Source organism: Lonchura striata, chromosome 1, assembly GCF_046129695.1.
Source record: "Lonchura striata isolate bLonStr1 chromosome 1, bLonStr1.mat, whole genome shotgun sequence".
Taxonomy (NCBI): domain Eukaryota; kingdom Metazoa; phylum Chordata; class Aves; order Passeriformes; family Estrildidae; genus Lonchura; species Lonchura striata.
Window position 1 is genome coordinate 90,503,097 of NC_134603.1, and position 20,490 is coordinate 90,523,586.

Here is a 20,490-nt window from a genome sequence, read left to right on the forward strand (position 1 = left end):
AAGGAAGAATTCAGATACAACTGGTATCTGTTGGGGAGCCTTGTTCCTATTTTTTCAGCATGCTGTACTCTAAAAAAGTCTGTTAAAAGAGAACAAAACAAACAAACCACAAAAAAACTAATAGCTAGCTTCTGGCCCTCTTAAACACAGCAGCACAGTGGGTTTTACAAAGATTTGTTTATCAGAGTTCTACTTAGGCTCAGTCTTGAGAGCAACATATTTCTCATTCAAATTACAGTACGTATAGGGGTGAATCTCTGAGGTCAACTGCAGTGAAAAAATCAACCACATTTTAAAAGTCAGAGAGAAAGGTTAGGCTTTTACATACTCTATTTAAAACAAATTACCCTAACCAGCTAAGATCTTTTCCCTGTTCTATCACTGTGGAATAAAGATCTGGTGTTTATATGGATATTTCTATGAAATGCAAAGTCCCCTACAGGCACAGATTTTATGAAACCACTTTCTGCTGTCCATGTCATAACTACAGAGCATGTGAAGTCAGTGAAAGAGTGAATGTGGCCAGGACTGCTACCAAGCAGCTGTCTTTGGCCTGACATACCAGTGTCTCAGAGGCTGTCACCAACCATTACATGCTGTAACAGCCCTAAAGCTGATTCACCATATGTGCCAACACCAAAAATTGTCTTTCTGTCAGAATGAGGGAAATTCAAAATCAGTATAAAACAGATTGTGACTTTACAGCATAGGCCATGAATCTAGCACTGCAGAAAATGTGTTAAGGATGACTATGAGCTGCTTGTGGAAGACATAGGTCTACCTTTAGATTGTGTCCCAGAGAGGAAGCTGGGTTCAAGCAGGTTTGATGGGCTCTTCACCTTGGCAAAGCAAAGAAAGCAAGACTTTAGAAGGCCGAGAAGCAGTTTTTTGTAATGTGTTTATTATTAATTTCTTCACATTATTTTTGTTTATGTGCTATCTCAAGTGGTGGAATACTTTGGCTTAAATTTGAGTAATGTACCAGATGAGACATCAAGATAGGAAGAGAATGTACTGGTTCTACAAGAGAAGGATAGATAACCTCACATTTCCATATTTTAGTATTTTGTGTGGTACAGAGCAGAGCATAATTGCAGCCTTCTGTCAAACAAATAAGCTAATACTTGCCTTTTTAAAAAATGTTTATTTGTAAAAATCTTTTAACCTCCTAACCCCACCAGTAGAAAGAACAGATTGTCTCTGTGATTCACTTATGTTCCTTCTTCTCTCATCCAAGCTATTTATCTTGGAATGGAAAGCTATAAAAATATGGATGCCTTTTCCCTCCTTTCTTCTATCAACTTCCAGCTGCTGAAATGTGGAGCTCAAAACAAAAGCTCAAAGAGTTTGGAGCATTCAGAAATGCAATTGCTCCTTATTCTGCAGCAAGCAGCAATTCAGTTGTTCCTTATTGGAAGAGAATTTGGATGCAGTCCATTACATGTATGACTGCATGAACAAGGTAGCACCGAGAGGTAATTCACAGCACATTATCCAATCTGCAGGAGTTCTCTGTGTGCATGCACTTGTTTCTTGTCATGGTGAGCAGAGAAAGCAATATGCACTCCATAAATGTCGTATGCACACGCCCAGAGAATTAATTTTCTTTATCCATTACATGAAAGCAGTGACATTCTTCTCTTCTTCCCAGTAAAGTCCATGTAAATATAAAGAGAGAGCTGAAAGCAGGAGATACAATTTATGAGATATATATGCACTTTGCAAAGTGCCACTCTGTTTTGGACTATCAGTGAAGTTAAAAAATCCTACCTTCCTCTTTTTTTTTTTTCAAAAGAGTAGTTATGACACATGAAATAGCTGCATGTTGTCTTTTCATGTGAGAGATGCTGAGCAGGATGTGCTGATGTCTATGCTACTCCAAAAAAACCCCACTTTTGCACTTTATCTTAGCTAATCAAAATGCAGACTAACAAACCCATTATTTGACTGATTCCTCATTCACAAAAGGCAATTTGCTTACAGGGCAACAGAATGCACAAGTGTACTCTCGTGTTCATCTTTTGTGCTCAGATGCTGTGCGGTTTTAGGCATTGTGTTGAAAGTTGAATTAGAGCTCAGAGAGGAGGATGATGTCAACAGCCCGAAGAGAAGCTTGCTGTCAGGCTGCCTTTGCATTTCTGTGAGAGATATTTTCTGCTACATGGAATAAACACCAAACCAAGGTGCTGCTGCAGGACTGGGCAAAATGGAATACATAAAAAAAAGAATAAAAAGACAGATATTTTTGACAGTGTACAAAGTGCACTCAACTGAGAGAAAGAATCTCAGAGCGTAGAAAATGGTAGTGCTGTCCACCAAAAGGGATAATAAAATCAGCAGCCTTGGAAATCTGTCAGTGTTAAAGTGATTTTGTAATGCTAATTCAGCTTTGTTTCTCACCCTATATATGTACTACAAGATACTTCATCACATGAGGAATAAAGAATATTCACTTTAATAGGAGAAGAAAGATGTAAATGCAATATATACAGTTTAGCCAAGAGGCTAATTTCGAGGTTAGTTTAGAAAAACCTGACTTTTCTAGGAGTTTTACAGCTTTTGATTGCTCTGTTCTGAAGGAGAACTTCCTATGTGGCCTAGGGATTGAATTTGGCTTGCAAAACAAGCAGGATTTATTGAAGCAAGAGCATGTGGTATGCAGACATGCTTGCACCTGTTGGACTGTAAGACACCTGTTTGGGAATAAAGATGCCTCCTGAGCATGAAGGATCTGTCCATTCCAAGTCTAGAACACCACCCCCTGAAAGAGTGGGAGGTTTTCCAACAATATTGATGGGTCCTGGATCAGGCTGTTAGTTTCTTGACACTGACATTGCAGTAAGTAACACTTGTTTTTCTTATTATTTCAAAAGGCAAGGAAGAGATAAAAGTCAAACAAGTATTGAAAAATAAATGCCACAGTGGCCAATACTGGGCTTGTAGTTGTGTATTGCTGGCACAAGAAACATGCACCTGTAAATTTAGGGGGGGATAGTGGTGAGAATATATAATGAGAACATTCCATATGGCATTTAGTCAGAAACATAAGAAATCAGAAACAAACATTCAAGGCTGTCAGGAGTTATTCACAACCTGTTTTTATGGGCTTTCTTTGCATATGGAGTAGTTCCTGACTTAATCCATAAACAGTTGATTTCAAAGTAGTGCAGTTGATCAGGGACCATTACAGGCCATTTTAGACCAAGACCTAAAAAAAAAAAAGGATTTTATGTGTATATGGTTACTCAGTACAATGGGATTTTCTGATCTCCCAAGGATGCTAGAAAAAGGTATCATAATGATTTGAGTGGCGAAACTTCATATGCAGTATGAAAACAAAGGAAAATCCATCATGTTTGCCCAAGAAAATGTTAGATAAGTTGATCTTATGAAAAAAATATGATCGTGAAGGGTTCTTTGATTGACCAGATTAATTCAGAATAATATTCAGTGTTCAGACTAGATATAAAAGGTCCATGTTTTACCAATCAATTTACTTAATGAGTGAAGCAATTAATCAAGGCATACATTGCATTTTTGGCCATTTGAAGTAAAAGTCAGAACTGATCATATGCTTTAGCTCATGCTAGTTTTGTTATCCCTATAAAATTTTTTCATTGAAGCCCTTTAGGAGAATATTTGAGTCAACTGGCAGGAAACCAGTTTTTCTTGGTCATTTTCCAGGAGAAGCAGTGTACAGACTAGAGGCATAAGAGTTCCACAAGTTGAAAACCACTGCGTCAGCTTAACCAAAAATCATAAGGTGATAAAATTACATGGCTAAAAGAACGAGCTAAATCACAGATGGCTTTGGAGTGTGAACCACCTACACTCACAGCCACAAACAGTGTGAGAGTGTCTCCATGAGCCTGTTGCAAAGCCATTGCCTAGGACACTTGCTCTTGTAAAGTCAGGAGAAAACTTATTAGGGAGGCTTGGATATATGGACTTGGCAGAGAGCCAGGGTCCATGTGGAAGCTTTGGTAAGGTAATCAGACTTTTATTTTTCTCTCTGATTCAAAGCAGTCCAGTATCTAGAGAGCGTAGGTGACAGTCATCTCAGATACTCAAGGTCACAACAGTGAAGTGTGTGGTTCTCACAGCAGTAATTTCTAGTGAACCACTGCCAAGTTACACTTTCTTGACCATCAGAAAAATTAAGACAGCATGAAACTCTTGCAACTGAAAATTTTTTTTACTGGTGCTCATAGTTCTTATTTCTCTAGTGAAAATATGAGTTGGAGTAGTAACATAATTTAAACCCTTTTGTTTCAATCTGAGAAATATGAATTATTTTTTCCCCTTCTTTTTCTGTTTTGGGACAAATGCTTGAATGATGTCATTTGTTGCTACATGCTATGAGTAAGTCTTTTATAATTTTCAGTCTCATTCTTTCTGAAGAGCACATGTACACTCTTTTCACTCATCTGCCTCCCTATCCCTGACCTGCTTTTATTTTGCTAGTTGGTTGCAACTGTTTTGAGTGTATAGAAATGCTGGGCTTGGAAACTGAGAAGGCTGTTCATTGTCATCAGCAAAAAAATCAAACAATGAGCTCAGAATCTGGCTCTTCAGTCAGTTTCTAGTAAAAAGGAGTTCAGTGAATAATGAGAATTAAGCCACAAGGGAAACCAGTGTGCAGTTTGAATGTTGTTTTAAATAAGCTGGGAGTGCTGTCAGAAGTGATGAGGGTATAATGTGGCCACAAACGTGCATTGCCTCTTTTTATCCAGTATGAATTGCATTATCAATATAGTCACATTTCTGAATGTTGAAGAGTCCATTAGGATAGATTAAATCATGTCACTGTCATTCCTAACTTCTTTTAGTCTACTGACACCCATAAATGGAACTATGTTTTTCCACAATTAATCTGCATTGCAAAGCAGTTTAAATATTGGTGCAGAGTTTCATAAGTTTAATTATGTGTTTTATTCCAGAGATGCCGTAAAAAGATTCATTAAGCATCTTTATGTAGAACTTTGAGGCTGAAATATTTCTTTCTTGTTGCTTTAATGCATGTTCTGTTTTAAAAAACACCTTGGTTCTGATCTGCTTTTTAATCACATTCTTGCCTTTCAGTGAGGCTGAGGTTTCCTCTCCAAGTACATGTTAGGCTTTTGTTATTTAGCACCTCTGAAAAGGCAAATACGGTTCAGGTCGGAAGAAATACTAAAATACTACTATAGATGTCTGAGCTTTAAGTTTTGAACTAACTTCCAGGTTAGCAAATTTTGGTTGAGCGCCTGGGATTCTTTCAAGGTGATGAAAGTGGGAGTTTACATAGAGACAAGTTTTGGCACTTTTAGCCTTTGAGTTGCTTTCAGAGAGCTCAACGGGACTACTTGCAGAGTGAGGCGGCAATGTCACCAGTTGTCTTGAAGTGCATGAGAGAACATACAAAAAAGTCTTTTCCATATAAGAATCGATTTGTCCAAGCTTTCTCTCTAAAGGTAGTAGAATTTCTTAGAAATCAGTGGGTCTCCAGTCTTTATCAGGAACATTGTCAGACAAAGTCAAGAAATCACTTTTTCAGAAGGCTGCTTAGCGATAACTGTTAGAAGAATATTTATGAAGTAAAACCTTAAGAAGTGCTATAACCTTTTTAATTTACAGAGAGAAGCATCTGAACTTCCTAGAACTTGTATTTGTTAAATCAGGGACACATTTAAGGCCTGTGAAATTTTAAAGTATTTTCTGAAATTTCCTTTCTATGGATTATTTGGACCTTTAATGAGAAGGGCTTCTGACAGAACAGCTGGTGATAGAGTGGGGGTGCTTAGCAGCAGCCTCAGGGGCAAAGCAGCCCATCAGAGAAATAACCAGAGTGTCTGCAACCAGCACAGCAAAAGCATGTTTGTGCAGATCACAATGAGACCTGCAGGCCCCAAGATCTCTGTGGGTCTCTGAGGTTCTGGCTTAAAACATGTGTTCCATGGAGGAAATACATTTTCCTCAGGGAAATGAGATCTTTCCACGAATAGTTCCTCAACACTGGCAACCAGGTCCTCCAAAGAACTGAGCTCAGATGTTCATGGGAAAGAAAAATGGCACCCGAATTTAAAAAACTGTTGATCTTGGTAATAACGAAGTTTAGACTTCATTACTTCAGTGCACTGTATGCAGTTTCTGTTTACTTAAAGAAGTAATACACTTTTTCAGAGATGCATAATGAAGCTCCAGGTAGCAGGAGAAACTAAAGGCTTCAAAGGGCTGTGAAACTTTAATGTACCCCCCTTTCTCTTCTTTGGTGAAATCCTGAACTGAGCTGGTTTCCCTTTGACACCACTCTCAGAGAAACCTGCTTTTTTTTTGTAGGCTAGTCAGGATGAAGAGCTGTAAGAGCTCTCAGGAAGACTGTGGCCAACTTCCTCCCTGTACAGGTTGGGGTGCTTTCTGTCTACTCTCCCTAATACAGATTACAAAAAAAAAATATACCATTTTGTCATGGCATAATCTTTGACATGTGATACAAAGAATATTCATGTAATATTTAAATGTATTCCCCCTGGAAAAGCCTTTTACCTCAGGAGTCCTGGGTTATTTAACAAAATGGAGGCAGGTCAAATCTCACATAACATACAGTATTGACAGTCTTTGGTTATTAGAAACTCCAGCCAACAATGGTGGCCTGATATTTTAGCGATGAAGAAAAGCCATTTGTTCTTACGGTGGTTTTATTCTTATTTTTAAAATGTTTGGCTCTTTTTATCTGTTGTTTGTTTCTATGGTAATCACTAATGATATATTACAGAGGCAGAAAATGAAAGCACAAATCCCGCACAGCTGACAAAAAATTTTGTAGCTGTGTCTGGTCTATAGAGAAGCACCAGGGACCAGGTGCTTACATCTAGATCAGGTGCTGCAATGTGATAATAGCATCCTTTACTTCTACTGATGTGGAGACCTTTAAATGGAAATCCATGGCTGTGTGCTGTGCAGTGAGATGGCTTGGAAATCTCCATCAGGTGTCTTGGCCCTTTGCAGAAATCTGCAATGGAAATGGCAAACTTGAATTCTTGAACATTTTCAAAACTGCTCAGAAAAGAAAGGTGTTGTAAAACCGCCAACACTTTAGTCTTCTTGAGTAATTAGTGGACTTTTTATTTATGCACACAATTCTCAGTATTTTTCTATGCTGAATCTTCTGGAATCTCTAACTAATATTACATCACATCTGTTTTTGGAACTTCTCTGTAAAAGCTGAAATGAACAGAGGTCAAGAGAGTCATAGATTTTTGACTGTTGTCAAAGAGATTAATGAAGAATTTGTGAATCTAGAAGATAAGAAAGCAGCCTGAACTTTAGGACAGCATCAGCTAGTCAATAGTTTTGGTCTGGTCTTGTTCTTCTCTCTTATGGGTGGCAAAGGTTATTTGAGATGTTTTTGGAGAATATGATCTCCTATTGCTTCACTTGGCAGTAATAAGTAGCTTGCAATGGCCCTAAAGCAAAATATTTATATCCGTTTGAAGCAGTGACAGATGAACAAAATAATTGACTATTTCTGCTACTAATAATAATTAATTACTTAACAAAGCTGACATTTAAATAGTATTCATTATCTTTTAAACTTAACAGTCCCTTGAAATCAATCAGAAAAACACATGTCATTCAAAACTGAGAGAGTTTAGAGGAAATTCTGGGACGCTGTAGCAAACTTTATTGGTGCAAACAGTGCAGAACATGTATATTCTTTACCCAAGGCAATAATACTGAAATTAATGTAAAAACAACTGTTGTGGCTTTAAATATTGCTTTGCTCCAGTTCATCTATACACTTCATGTTTCAAATGGAAAAATAAAATGGCAGCAAAAATCTACCCCAAATTATTCCATCCATCATACATCATTAATTAGCACTGAGAGATCTTAAAGAACAGTATGCTTTGAACTCCACCAGAAGTAAGAGCTCTGAGTGGTTTAAGTCACAGTGAAGTTTACAAAAAATTGAAGTTAATTAACTGAGATATAGATGCTACTCTGAAACAAGTAATACTGTGCACAGTTAGATGATGCAGTGTTTAATACACTGGCAGATAGAAACATCCAGAGAGACCAGCACCGATACAATTGATAGCACTGATTGGTACTGTACTGACTGTAGCAATGCTGAGAAATTTTAACAAAAAATTTTTAATATAGACATAGCCATAAAGGCTGAAAAACATCAAAAAAACTCAGTATAGGGGACATCTAATTGCTGGTAGTCAATATATATGTCTGAAAGTAGAACAGAAAATATCTCAGGTGGTGTCTGGTTCTGTGAAAACCAATGGCAAATCTCCCACTGACTAAATGTTGACTTGAATTTCAACCCTGTTTTCTGTATGGACCAGTGAGAGAAAGGTGACAGTTTTTTTCTTTTTTACTTTTCATTTTCCAGAGTAAAAAGTGCTCTGTTTGGCGAACTGCCAGTGACTCTTTAAGGCTTGGTCCAATTTTTTAAAATCTCTATCAACCAATTAGCTGTTCAAAATAAATACTGTCTCTTTCGCTTGCCTGGGTGGTTTCTATAGCAGTCCCATCTTAACTTAAACTCTGTTCTTTTTCCATTTCTTTCCTCTCCCTTCAAACCAGCAGCCACTTTACCACTTCACTTTGAAGAGGCTTTTGAAAGCAAAATGTAAAAGACAAACTGAGTCTCTTCTTCTGGTAGTGCTGTCCCTCTATAGAGAAAGGCTGGGGTCAATGAAACTCCAGCTACAGTCAGTCATTCTGTCTTTTGCTAGATTCAAAGGACCCATAATTATTTCTGCTGAAAATAGATTTTGAACTCAGGACCACTAAATCCCATTTTTCCCTTGTGTCCTTTTTACTATGTAGAACTGTATTTTGATTTGCTAATTATCTCTGTTAATGTTAGCATGTATATATAAGCAAATGTGTAATATTCTCCAACAGAAGTCCAGTAGATTCTGATGTTTACACTGTGCTTTCAAATGCTTTGATTTTGAGGAAATACGGTATTAAATACAGCAACATTTGACAAACTTAATATTATAAGGTCAGTAGGGTAATTTTCTGAACTAAAATTTCATTAGGAAATGTTATGTTTGTTTCTCATATTTCTATTTAGTTTTATTTTTTTTCAACTAGTGAATTTACATGTAACTTGAGATCTGAGTGCATGTGCCTGTTTGTTCTTTTAGCTTGCTTGGCACATAAATAATATTTATCTTTATTGGTACTTGCAGAGTGAAGGTCAACTTAGATTGAACAGAACATTTAAAATGGGAAAGAGGCAGATCCATGTGCTCTGGAGAACTGAACCTCAGCAAAGCAAACTGGAAATTTTAGCTGCAGGTCCCTTGCATCTACATCTACTCAGTTTGAAACACTGCAAGTTTGAGTGGAATTTGTACTCATGCTCCTTCAAGTGGGTCAGCAGCATTGTCTTCATTAGACATCTCTCAGAGAGCCACTGGCCATTTTTCAAGCAGTGGCTTCTGACAAATATCAAAAGTTGGTATTATGTTATGACAGAGAAGGTTAAACCAGTTGCTATTTAAAAGGTTATTTCTAAATACATATGATTCCTCCATTAACCTCCACAGGCTTAACTGAGAAGAGGCCAGTCTGTGCTGTTACTGCAGTGGCGACAGAGATCACTCACTGTAGTCAGCCACAGGTTTCCACAACATGGAACTGGGCTGTCACGGCACACGTGTCAAACTTCAGCTCTTCCAGCCATATTGGTCACCTGAGTCAGCTGTCAAACAGACCTGAGGTGAAGGATGAAGGTGCATTGTTCCACACTTTACCAGTGGGGAAATTGGGGTGGTGCATGGAACTCCACATGGTCCTGGAATTCAGGTCCAAAGTCACAGGGATCTCCTCCAACCTCTAGAACAAACTGCTAAAAGCAAAGTAGGAAATGCTTTGAGGAATTTGCTTCCTTCAAAATATTCACCTCATCTGAGGAATCTGTCTGATGATTGATGTGTCTGTGTGAAATCCCAAGAATGCCAAAAGGATTACCCAAAGTTTTCAGATGTCAATTTTCTGTTGCTCCAAAACATGTCCATTTTTGTGTGCAGATAGATGTGTGCAAGTTGGTAGTGTACTCTACTCTGATAAATTTACTCATTATTCCTATACTATTTTTGATACTCAAGCTTCATTACTATAATAGAATATAACTGAAATAGTTGCAGCTGATTTGTTCTGTAGCAGTCTTGTCTGAGCCACATAAGCTGTTGAGAAAGATCCCCTCTGGTGTGTTTTCACTCATTAGTCTTTGCTGGTTTTTGGGGAGGGGGGGGTCTTATGAAAGAGTCACCTCCCTCCAAAATTGTAGTGCTGCCTGCTTAGTTATACAGCCTAGCTGCTAAGCACAAGGAGGTAATGATGAAGTGTAATGTTTGAAAGACTACACAAAAGAAGTGGAATGGTGATAGACTGAACGAATGCATTCTTAATGAGAAGAAGCTCTTCTGTTGCTTTGAAGGGATGCAGGCAAAGAAGGCATGCTCAGAAGCAGTAAAACTCTGAAAGCTGTTTTTAATGCTGTTGCAGAAAGAAGGAAGTCACTGAATTCTTATAAAATTCTCTTGTGAAATGCAAATACTGTGTTAGCATGATTGTTTTATTAAGATTTATGTTGAAAGATGAGCGATCTGGCTGCTCTGATCCCTACACAGTTAAAGGCTTTTGGGAGTGGATAAATTTTGGGTGCATAGCACAAGCCTCACAATCAAGATATGGTCTACTGACAACTGAATGTTACAAATGTCTTGTAATAAATTTTGGATAACAGAAAAATGCAAGAAGCCACCATTTAAATGTAGCACAGGTAACTCAAAAGAGTGCTATCTATGCCTTGCGTGCACTCAATAGCACAAGATTTCTTAAAGACAGTTCCCAGACATTTTGAGAAAGTGGCCTTGGCCACACTCTGCACTAGAGAAGGAGAAATAATACAGTTCTGGAGTAATACAGTAATACAGTTCTGATTCCACATCCAACAATAGTTTTCACGCACATAAGAGGCATAGTCAAGGAATGTCAGTATTTTAGGAACATCAGTGTGTATCATCCAATGGTCTGCCTCCAGCTCTGACCAAATTCCAGTGCTTCATCAAAAAGAAATGAGCAATGAGACAAGAAACCAGTTGTTACTTTGCACTCAGAGTGGAGAAAAAAAAATCCTCTCCAGCCTCCATAGTGACCACTGGGATCCCAAAAGTGTGTATTTTATGCAGTGTAGACAAAGTGCCAGACAGGCACAGTTTTCAAACCTCATTGATGTTACAGTTCAGTTTGTGTTCAAGAACTCAATAAACAATCTTAACTTTCTATATCTAAGGACTCTTTTCTCATGTTTATGATCTGTTTGATCAGATCTGTCTTAAAATAATGCTGCCTCTTGGAGTTTGAAGGATCCCTTCTGAATTTCACATTTTGCATTGCTGTGTATCAAATCTTATAAATTTGAGACCACATTTACTCATGGCCCAGTTTTCAGACCTGTGATTGTGTGATGACACTACCATTTTCTTTGTTTTCTACTATTTGCATTGTCTGTGAGAAAGAATTATACTCCTCAGGCACTTTATTGCTAAGAAAAATAAGTGAAACTCAGATTTTATCTTCATGTGACAGTTACTTGTTGCTTTAAAAATCCAAGTAGCTTGTCTCATCATCAACTCTGATTTAAGCTCATCCTTTTTTTAACACAGGTGACTGTGTTAATTCTGTGCACACAATTCCAGGGGAGGGTCTCTCTGATGGTACTAACACTTCTGTAGATCTACTAAATATACTTTGTCACATCATCTGTAGAACTGCATACGTTCTTTTCACAAAGCCACCTTCCTGGCTTTTATACTTGTATTTTCCAGTCTTCAGCATTTCCATTTAATCAGTTCCATTTTACACCCAGAACTATGCACTGTTTTAAAGAGGCACCAGAAGGATTGATAATTCTATCCAGTTCATATTATCTGTGCCAGCAAAATTGTCTTAGTCTTCTTAAGTGATGAGTGAGTCCTTCTTGACTGTGTTAAAATCTCCTAACCTTGGGTTGCCCAAGAATCCTATGAGTGCACACCTGATTCTTGCTCTTATGACACTAAGGAACATATTGATTGCTCCTAAAATAATTAATCCCTGAGAAACACAACCTAGCAACTTTCCTTCTCTCAAGTAACACCATCTGTAATATACCTTATTATTGCCTCTGCTTATCCAGATTCTTATCCAACTGAAGAATTTTAAATCTAATTTGTGCCATTTCCACTCAGAGTGTGAGTTTCCCATGAGGACCCACAATAAGCATTTTATATGATACCCAGATATACTAGATCTGGCACATTATCCTTGTCTAAGAAATAATGATTTCAACCAGAGGTAATCCTATTGTAATTTCTCCTGCTTTTCCTTTTCATGTGTTTTAATCACTTGTTTCAAATCTGGTTTAAATGTTCATGGTGCTGAAGTCAAGCTAGCAGTCATGGTATCACTTGACATAAATTCCCTCCCTCTTCTTGGGAATATTTGCCCAATCCATCATTGCGTATTTCTGTCATCTAGTACTATCTCCAAATAATATATATTTAAAATCTTTTCTACTTGTGCTTCCATCTGCCAGTGTCCTCAGTAGTCTGGAAAAAAGATAATATGGACCCAGCGATTCTGTCACTGAGCTGCAGATACTTGACTTCCTTTTCAAATAATGTAATTCCCATTGATTTGCCATCATTCTCCTTGGCTACTCTTTCAATATCCTTATGTACATAGACTTCCTTGAAATTAGGGAAGAGCATGTTATTCAGCAACAGATAATCTATACATCAAAAATAATGCAGACGTACCAAACTTGCCCTTCAGAGCAATGTCAGGGCTTCACTTCATTGCTTTGTTTCTTTATTGTTCCAGTAGCTAAAAAAATACGTCTTTGTTTTACTTTCCCATACAAGGTACAGTTCAAAAAAGTCTGTATCCATCATTCCTTCACTGTATGTGTTACAGTGCCTGAAAAGTTCTGCTTGATAATCCAGGCCTCCTCTCACTCTGTGAGGATTTTGTACCTATTCTTAGTATATTGCTTTCATTATTTGTTAATTTAGAGACTCTATCCCTTTCCTACAATTTCTCTCTCCTGCCCAGTGCACACAGATTATTTCCATTCTCAATGTAAATCCATCCTTTCCTCCTTTCAAATCATTAAGTTCCTGAGAGCAACCATCTTCTTTGATTGATTTTTCTAAAAGTTTGCCATATACCAAGCCTTAGTTACAGATTTATTTTTATCCATCTTGCAATCTAAGAAGCACTGAATTCATTCATAATTGCTTCCTTCTCAGGAATATCAGCTTTTTCTCAGCTGTTATACAAGGTTCTCCTCACATACATAAAACCCCATCCCAGTCTTAAAATAACCCACATGTTGTTGTTTTATGAATTTCTGTACCCAAAAAAAAGTCATCTGAAATGTCTAAGAATATCTAAACCTTTCTATTATTGATGGTATTTATGTCTCTGGCTGGAAAATTTAGGTTTCCCTTATTATTTATTTCTTTATCTATTTATAGAGATAGTTATACCCTTCCAAATCTCAGCCTGTCAGACCATATTATCCTTTTCTCCCCAAATACTGCCCAAGCTGGGTCTCTTTTACCATCTTCCTTGCAGTGGCTTTCATCCTAACAGATTATGTTTTATTCATGCCATCACATTTTAAGACGAATAAACACAATTTAGCTGTTTTACTTTTGCTACAACATCAAATTTCCTGACTTTTATGTATTTATGTTGCATCCACATGGGTCTGTATATATAATTACCTTGTTTTCTTTTTAGATTGAAAAAACCCCAAGGAAAAACCCTTTCATAAAGTGATTATAAATGTACCTATTCATATTAGGTTAACTTAATTTGGTTTGGCTTGGTTTGTATTTAGAATTATATACTAGTTATGAATAATTCTTTTCTATACCAGTAATGCTTTTTCCTAGTCACTACTCCTCCACCTGTATGAGGTAGAGGTGATATTGGAATCAGTATCATCTGAATTCAAATCAGTGTATATCAATAAGAATGTACAGAAAATGTATATGGTTCAAATAAATGAAAAAGACCAGAAATTTGAAAACTAGTAGAGATTTATGACCCATCCAAACTGGTGAAACAAAAGCATTCTGTCAGGTGCAGCTCTAACCCAAATGCTAGAGTTCTGTGAGTAGAAAACTGCCCAAAAACCTTCAGCCACCATCTCTCACGGCCATCAAGTGTGCCCACAGATCACAGACAAGGAAGGAATTACAGCATAGTCCCTCAGCAAATGTGCCAAGCTCAACTCATCCTGAACATCACCACAGCCTAAGCTGCAGTTCAACACAAAGCTTGCAGATTGCTGTTCGCAGTGGTAATAAGTTCTTGCCATGCACTTGGGTATAAGCATCACCATTAAAATGCCTAGACATACTCTGAAGTGTTAAAATTAAGTCCTCCCATGACTAAACGTAGGAATTATTACTAGAAGCCTGCTTATCAACTCATTTTATTTCCTGTCTGAAGAAGATAGGGAATTTAACCATAGGTGTAAAAAAAAAATTATAGCTAAGCTATTGCTTTAATACATTTCTTCCAGTCAGTATTGCTGTGATTTAGACGAGAAGCAGCAAGGAAGATTTGAGCTGTCACACTTGACTTTCAGCTGCCACGAAGAGGCATTGGAGGTTACAGGCTAAGGTTTAATTTATATTCCTCCTTTTGTTACAGGCAGAGATGGTACGTGCTGCTTTCCAAGCGCAGAGATCTTTCTTGCTGTTAGCATCTCAATGTCAAGAGCCTCCAGAGGTAAGGAAAGTGACATGGAGTGTCAAGAGGCACTGTATGAAAAAGTCTGTGTTGCTGTATGTTATCGATCCTGCATTTGCTTTGTTTGTTCCTTTATTTATACAGTGCACTTGGGGGCTTGCTTTCACTTTTATAAGCATGGTGCTGTAATAATCAGAAAGCCATGGTCTGGAGTTAAGAACCTTTTCTGTACTAATGCATATAAGATCATTGAAGAAAGCAAAGGAGTTGTCCACTTTACATTTTTAAGTGGGATCTGTCTTTCTCTGGAAGCTGGAAGTGCCGTGGAATAGAATGGATATTTGCCAGCTCCCCAGGGATGCTATGAGGTAGACATTGAAATCAGGGTATAAGCTAGTGAGAGAAAAACCAGTATTAGCCCATGCACTCAATATTCCCCAAACTGAGGTCCAGGTTAGGCCAATTCTGGAAGGAAGGCAAAGCATTCTGTCAAGAAAATGAAAAATAAACTTTTATCAAGTTGATTTATATACTTGTTTCACTGGCAACTATTTAAATCCTCCGCTCACTAGAAAGCTCAGGGAAGCTGTGGAGTTGTTATGAATCTCATTTGTAGTTTCTAGAAGGCTGAGGGCCAATAGCACTTTATCATTCCTGGGAATAGCAGTTAGCTCTTCTGTGGGACCACCCTTGAACCTTCCTCCTTGGAATATGCAAAGAATTAAGTCTTCCCTTGCACAGTCTCATAATGGCCTTCAGTTCTGCCTTTTTCCACTAGTTCCCTGCTCCAAAGTGCATTAAAATCCATTTTTGCAAATCAGAACTCTCTGTACATGGTATAATTTATTGAAGTTTTGGTGTCACTATTTTTCTTAGAGACACAAATTAGAAGTTTTTCTAATCACTATGTTTTAATGGCAAGGGGACTCAAGGAAAAGAAAAACAAAAAGCCCATAGATATTCAGTGGTAGACTCCAGAGTTCCAAGCAAGAAGGGATCAGTTGTTTTTCCAGCTGTCCCTGATCTCTGGGAGTAAAAGTGGGTCATGGCTCACACAGAACAGGCAAAATTCCCATTGGTATAGGCCTCGAGCAGTCATTTATATTGGCTGTGAGTACAATTGCACCCAGTGGCCCACAAAATTCTACATGTTCATAGGTAAAATATTCCCCAGTGATCAGTTTCTGATGGCCCATAACGTAATGCAATGTTCTGAAGTGTTGGGATTGTCCCAGCTCTGGTACAAGAATAAGCTTTGGGTCCTGGTTTGGCCTCCTGTGCTGATAGGCTATCAGTAGGATTTTCTCTGCTTTTCCAGTGAGAATGGCAATGGCTTCCCCTACTCCTACCCTTATAACATTCTGACCTCAAGTCAGAGGTCAAGTTTGAGATTTTTCAACTATCAAGTTTAGAAATTTTCATTGAAAAATGTCAAAAAACATGCTAAAAAAAACCCAAACAACAGAGTAGAGGAAAAAAGAGATTCTCCAGCAATCTAGAATGATGGTTACAGAAGCATTAAGAAAAGCAACAAATAATAGAAGCCTTGTCATAAACATCAGCAGAGCTGGCCATCCATATCTGTATGTCTTAGTTGCACATTACCAGGCCTGCATAGATTTCTGCAGCTTGTTGAAGTACACTTTTATCATTTAACTATCCTTTAGCACAGAGGAAGTGCCACGTGATATGTGTGTACACATCATTCCAAAGTTAAAATACCAGGAATATTACAGACTCAAGTTTCTTTTTATCAGTGAGAGCAAACCCAGTCCAGTTGCGTTTTTTTGGGTTTTTTTAAAGACTGTTAGCTACACATTTTTATAGATATGAAAACACATATTGTTGTCCATATTTTTCTCTTCTTTGTGTATTTTTTTTTTTGCACAGATACACTCAATTATACTATGGACAGATTGAAAATAATTGAAGGCTGCCTATTTTATACAAATTTAATTTTTTTTTCCCCACTGCAGAGAGGTTTCAGGCATTAGATTTTTTATATCTCCATGACAATGAGGAAAAAAAATTATATTATAAACTCACATTGGTTAAGCATTTTCAAAAAGCTGGTAATCACCAGCTAACTCAGGAGAAGGAAAGAAATAGGCATCCTGGGCCTGTTCCCCCAGGACCTTATTGCTGTGATGTCATCTCGGCTCTGGTTGTATTTATAGCCTAGAGCCATGGAGTCAGTGTGGAATCCAAACAGGAAAGCTGATCATTAGTGTATCAGAATGCACAGAGAAGAGAAAAGCAAATGAAGATGACAGCATATCTATAAATGCAACAGAAAAGAGAGTAATTCTGTCATTCAGCTGTCTAGACTGTTTGCTTTATAATGTAAAGCTGTGAATGAGCCAGCGAGTTGCGATTATGGCATAGGAGCTTTGTAGACATTCAGAGACAGCGGTGTGGAGACTGAGGGGATTTACTGAGTTCCTGTCAGGTTGGGATGTCATACATGGTGCCTTTAAAAAAAAAAATAGGGAGGGGAAAATGAGCTGGAAAAATAAATTAGCTCAGCTCTTGCAGCTCACAAACTAATGAATAAGGAATTCAAACAAAAAGAAAGCGCCTATATCTATAATAAGCCTTGGATATTTTTGTGCTCAGCAAAGAGTGAAACGTATATAATCAAAAAGTGGTATTTTTTTCTCTCTGAAAAAGGTGAAGTCCTAGAATTCATTTCACTCTTTAATTCATGCTGTGAGTCACTAGCAAACATTTTCAGTGAAGATTGCTAAAAGTTGCTTTTGTAGAGTTTTGCTTGTCAATATTTTTTTTTTTTTCATTTGGAATCTGTTCCAGTGCACAGGCTTTATTATCTGAATATGTGAAAATAGTAGGAGCCAGGAAGGTAATTCCAGCTGGCATACCAATCTAGCATCAACTGCAATAAATTACTTTGCAGAGAGCATGTTCTGTTACTTTTTATGGTCATGTTCTATATTTGTATGTGCAGTGGAAGAGATCACATGACAAAACCACAGTTGATATTCCTGTTTGTGTATGTCCCAGCTAATGGCTGCTAGATACAGGCTCATTCAGCAACATGGGATTTTTCAGTCCATCTACTTATTAAAAATTATTATCTGATGCAAAACTTCTAACATTCGAACAAAAAGTGTCTGTTATAAATTGTTTACTACTAGAAATAGTATAAAAGAATATATGCATTTATAAGAGAGCGCAGAGAAGATGGGAAAATAAATTAGAATATTGCTGTCATCTGTAAGAAGTTGTTTAAAAAGATATTTTGAGACCATATGTTTGCATGTTGCTTGGGCTATTCAGAGGACAGGTTTTAGCATAAACCTTCACAAAACATTCTGAAACAGTTTGGATCTGATTTTCTGTTTCCCACAGTCCAAGCCAAATACAATTCTGACTGAAATGTGATTTTTATTTCATTGCATAATAATTTTAAAAGTTATTAGTGTTCCTGAGCAAATTTATCTGTTTAACAACTTTTAAAAATTTTCAGTCATGAATATTGATCAGTGCTCAAAGTCACTGCATTAAATTCTTTGTGAATGGTGACTCATATAGTGCCTTCTCTTTATGAGTTGTTATATTTCACTTTAAAAGTTCAAACAGTTTTAAGAGTTGCTTTGAGGGCTTGAGGAATCCATTGTTCCTGTGCTGAGAACAAATTAATGAGTCTATTATTTTTGTGAATCAATATAAGCATATGCAGGATGAGTGTGTTCGTGGTAAGAAGTTATACAAACAGATTTAAATGACAGATGCAGTTCAGACTATAAATGATTACGTAATTTCTCATTAGAGAAGAATGCTGAGTTCATATGACTGCCAAAGCTCATGGATTTATTCCTAACATTGTGCAGACAAACATTCCAATTAAATACCTAGCTTAAATCTCCAGATCCTGCACACAGGTGGGAGGAGAGGGGTGGGAAAAAGTGAGAGGTAAAGGAGAGCTTTCCCTTTTTTTCCTAGAAAAAGGAGGCCTCACCTCACCTCACCTCACAGAAACCCAAGAAACTGTATTTGAATTTGGACTTAGAGACATGAGAACAAGTCCTTCTGGTTTTATTTTTTATAGCCAAGCAAAACCAAAAAAAACCAAACCAAAACAAAAAAAAATCTATTGTAGGATTAGAATAGTTGTGGCAAAATCTTTGAATAAAGGACTCATTCCATTTCCCCCTACTTTTCCTCATGCTTACTGAGATAACCCTCACTGTTTTTCAAAAATACAAACAGTAGGATGCTTCTCACTTTGTTAATTTATTACATTCTTATTCAAAAGAGTTTTGGCTGAGTTTTGATGTCATTCTCTCAGCTGGTTCACTTCTGCTAACCTGCTCCTCTGTGTCTAGAAATAGCTTAAGGAAGAATTTAGTTCAGTCCTTTTAAGGTCCTCAGGCCTCAAACTCGGAGAAGGTGCCATGAGTGACATGGACAGGAGCCTGAAAGTCCTGAGCTCAAAAGGGAACCCCTTCCCCCGGTCCTTTTCTCTGAAATCTTGCCAAACTGTTGGCATACTTCTGTTATCTGCAAGCCTACAACTGCATGTGACGCGTGGTTACAGCCACAGAGATGGACCAACAGTTTCCAGTTGCTAACCCACTGCAGTGCAGAGTTCACAGGCTCATTTTTGGATATTGTTGTAAGCTCTTACTCTGTTTCACATCCAGATTGCCCCTGACAACTGTTACCTCATAATTCTGTTTCAAAATTGCTCATTTGCGTTTTATTAGCCTCAAATGCATTATATTTTCAGTTCATATAACCATTTAGGTTGGAAAACATCTTTAAGGTCGTCAATCATAAACCCAGCACTGCCAACTCCACCACTAAACCATGTCTCTAAGCACCACATTTACACGTCTTTTAAATGCCTTCAAGGATGGTGGTTCAACCACTTTCCTGGGCAGGTTGTTTCAATACTTGACAACCCTTTCAGTGAAGAAATTTTTCCTAAACTCCTGTCTAAACCTCCTCTGTTGTATCTTGAGGCCATTTTCTTTTGTCCTGTCAGTTGTTACCTGGGTGTAGAAACTGACCCCACCTCACCACAGCTTCCTTTCAAGTAGTGGTAGAGAGCAATAAGGTGTCTCTAAGCCTCCTTTTCTCCAGGCTAAACACCCCCAGGTCCTTAACTGGCCCCTCATAGGATTTGCTCTCTAGATCCTTCACCAGTTTCTTTGCCCTTCCCTGGACACACTCCAGCCCCTCAGTGTCTTTCTTGTAGTTAACTTCTCTAGCAATCCTTGTCCCATTTCACTTCACTTGTATTTGCCAGAACTCCCTGGTCAATAAAACGTGGATGCATTTGAGATTCTTTTCTGCCCCAGGGGCAGTGCACTCAGCAGTAGGAAGGCCCAGGGAGAACTAGGAATCATGGGAATGCAGAAGGGCCATGATAAGTGCATCTTCACCCAGCTTGTACAGAATAGAGGCAGAGATTCACATCAGTGGCAGCTCTAGACTGGCTCACACCAACATCCCCAGGCACAGCAATTGCCTCAATTCACATTCTGTGCAAGAATCAGGCTCTGGTAACCAAAGGTTCCTTGCACTTGTGACCTCCAGTGTACCTGTATACTCTGGATCCTCATTTGACATACTAAGCAATTCTAGGGATCTGCAAACCTTTACTGGAATTCTGCTATTTGTAATATAATGTCCAAAAATCACCAGGATAGTTTTCAGTCCCTGTAGCAATATTCATATTGAAACTGTGCCATGTGAGACCCT

General features: G+C 37.9%; 1 protein-coding gene across 3 annotated transcripts in view; it reads left to right on the forward strand.

Annotated features, from left to right (window-relative positions):
* CAP2 (cyclase associated actin cytoskeleton regulatory protein 2) overlaps positions 1-20,490 on the forward strand; it is a 67,444-nt gene that overhangs the window by 18,020 nt on the left and 28,934 nt on the right. For all 3 annotated transcript variants that reach the window (XM_021552986.3, XM_021552979.3, XM_021552992.3), the window contains one exon: positions 14,725-14,802. In XM_021552986.3, the coding sequence (XP_021408661.1) occupies positions 14,725-14,802 (78 nt within the window). The remainder of the gene's footprint in view (positions 1-14,724; positions 14,803-20,490) is intronic.